The sequence below is a fragment of the Galendromus occidentalis genome, unplaced genomic scaffold (genome assembly GCF_000255335.2).
Source record: "Galendromus occidentalis unplaced genomic scaffold, Mocc_1.1 scf7180000077463, whole genome shotgun sequence".
Classification (NCBI taxonomy): Eukaryota; Metazoa; Arthropoda; class Arachnida; order Mesostigmata; family Phytoseiidae; genus Galendromus; species Galendromus occidentalis.
Window position 1 is genome coordinate 90,368 of NW_003805451.1, and position 2,343 is coordinate 92,710.

The 2,343-nt window shown below is 49.9% G+C and overlaps 1 protein-coding gene across 1 annotated transcript; it reads right to left on the reverse strand.

The window, feature by feature from the left end:
* Positions 1-1,050: 1,050 nt before the first annotated feature.
* On the reverse strand, positions 1,051-1,843 carry LOC100903612 (inactive pancreatic lipase-related protein 1-like). The gene is made up of 3 exons (XM_003744248.1): positions 1,727-1,843; positions 1,405-1,581; positions 1,051-1,314 (listed from the first exon to the last, which is right to left on the reverse strand). Exons 1-3 carry the CDS (start codon positions 1,841-1,843, stop codon positions 1,051-1,053), a joined length of 558 nt encoding a protein of 185 aa, XP_003744296.1.
* Positions 1,844-2,343: the final 500 nt, after the last annotated feature.

Consider the following 2,343-nt stretch of genomic DNA (forward strand, 5'->3'; position numbering starts at 1 on the left):
CTTCGACCTGAAGTCGGCGTCGGGTACAATGGCTTGAAAAACACCCATGTAGCGCCGATTCGGGACCAGCCCTCGGAGTCTCTATCGGGAGTCCGACCCTAAAGAGGTGTCTCCGGGTCGGAATTATAGCCGCTTCCCGATCTCGCCCGAGCTTAAACAAGATCCCAAATCAGGCATGGACTCGTCTCACTACCAAAAAGCGAGCTGGCTCGTTTCGTTTATTTGGGAGTCATCCTGCTCCTCATCCAGACTATCAGCTGCAGAACCGACGACCTCAAAACTGATATGCAGAATGCGAGATTCGAGATCTAACTTCTTTTACTACCAATCAAGGAGTATCAATTCCTACACCTAATATCAAGACGATCTAGGTCCGTTTCAAAATATACAATTCTCGACGTGTTGTCCTTCCTAAGGACCCGATCGCACACTCCTAGCCTTTGTCCTGAACACGCCGCGTTGACGGCCTCACGCTCATTCCTGCATTCGACGCCCAGGGCATCGCAGGGCCCTACACATCGCAAGAGCATATCCGTGTAGTATATATAACCGCGTCGATGAGAGCAGAAGAAAAAGTTTGCGGCTGAAAAATAAATAAGTCGCAGATAGAGTCAAGAATTTCACTGAGTTCTTCCCGCCGGAGTTCCCCGTCACCAAAAACTCGCGCGTAAAACTCGTTTTGTATTCCGTATCGAAATTCAAGTGAAAGACAGAACTGAGAATCACCTCGACATGCGGGCTGATATAGAGATCCACCATTCGGATATAAATCGATGTGGCCGTACGCTTGATAGATTCCAACCTGTCCCCTAAGCAGACCGGGAAGGCTAGTCATAGCCGAGGTGTGAAGTGCCTCGAGAAAATGAGTATGTTCTCGATTCGGGACGATTCCTTTCCATTCGAAGAGAGGCGACGCCGCATCGAACGCTACGTGAATCGAAAACATTGGTCATCCACGGTTGCATCGGGAGGCATCTGGCGTATCGGTCAACCGGATAATAGCAGGGCAAGGACGATAATATCAGGATTTGTGAGTTTCCGCTCTATCCACTAACCAGTCGCTCTGCCAGCCTTTATATTGAAGTTTCGATGAAGGACTTCGATCGCCCCGCCCATCACGTGAGCCCCTAAGGAGTGTCCTAGGATATGCAACGATTCTTCTCCGATGTCGTAGGCCATCATCAGTCTCCCGAGGAACGTTCCAAGGATCATACCGACCGCACGAGCATTACTCGAAGCTTGCACGTAGTTCCGTGGGAATAACAATGTTGAGCCGAGAGCACCTTTCTCCCAGTCGACGGAAATCCATTTGATCTGCGTACAAAAACACGGTATTACATAAGCGGCGGACGGCAAGCTAATCATCCAACTCAGCTGACTTTCCCTTCTGGCCAGTCAACCCACCGATCTAATCTCAGGTCTCCTGAAGTAAGCGTCCCGCATCCTATTTATCCAGGCTTCATCGGGATTCTCAGTGTAGCCGTGAATGATGACCACGAGTTTGTCAGTAGCGCCCAGAACGAGATCGTTCACGGGAAATGTCTCGTCCCACCGGAGTACCTTCACCGCATCTCTGTTGAGCTAGGAGAATGGCAGAATTTGAATTTTCCGGAATCGGAATCTTTCCTTGGACGAGCTCAAAGATAAACGATCTCCACGAATGAATGAGGCGTAATCCAGAGGAGCTGAGTACAAATCACGACGTAAATTCCAAACTCCTACTCACGTTATCGTAGAGTTTGAAGGAAACATCCAGAGTGGCGGCGTCCCATGGGGGATAGAGCAACAGACCGGGTAGGCAGTGCGGTGGGGTGACATCCCTCCCGTCCTTCACAGTGTACATTGGACATGATCGCACAAAATTCAAAAAGCAAACTACGAATGAGAAAACCAGAAGGGACATGACAAACCCATAGACCGCAGCTCTCCGGGCGCGTTCTCTGACAGAACTGATGAGAACATCGCTGCGAGGATCGGGTTTCCCAGCTTCAACACGATTCATGCAGTCAAGTCAAACTATTTGAGGGAACTTCTTCGTATTTTGGAAACGTTCGGCGTAAGGTGATAGCAACATTGTGGACAAAACAGCATCGAAACACCATGTCAGCGGAAGATTCGCTTCATTAGTGGAGAAAGAGACGGGGATCCACTTTCACCGACTTCTGTAAGTGGAGCATGGCCCGCCGAAGAAGCAGAAAAACGTATTTTTTCGAAGCGCTCGGAGCCGTAGGTCCGAAAGCTGCCAGAAATGACGCTCTGCTGCCAGTGCCTCCGATTTCCCGACTTCGCGGGAAATCGACAATAATTCACAGAAGAATGTGGCATTCTCCTACAGCCTCGAGC

What these genes read in the sequence shown, in the direction of transcription:
- LOC100903612 (XM_003744248.1), bottom strand. Translation starts at nt 1,843, where the DNA reads ATGTACACTGTGAAGGACGGGAGGGATGTCACCCCACCGCACTGCCTA. An exon ending in CCTTCAAACTCTACGATAAC is followed by an intron (nt 1,582 to 1,726) that starts GTGAGTAGGAGT and finishes CCATTCTCCTAG; the next exon opens with CTCAACAGAGATGCGGTGAA. An exon ending in GGAGACCTGAGATTAGATCG is followed by an intron (nt 1,315 to 1,404) that starts GTGGGTTGACTG and finishes TTTTGTACGCAG; the next exon opens with ATCAAATGGATTTCCGTCGA.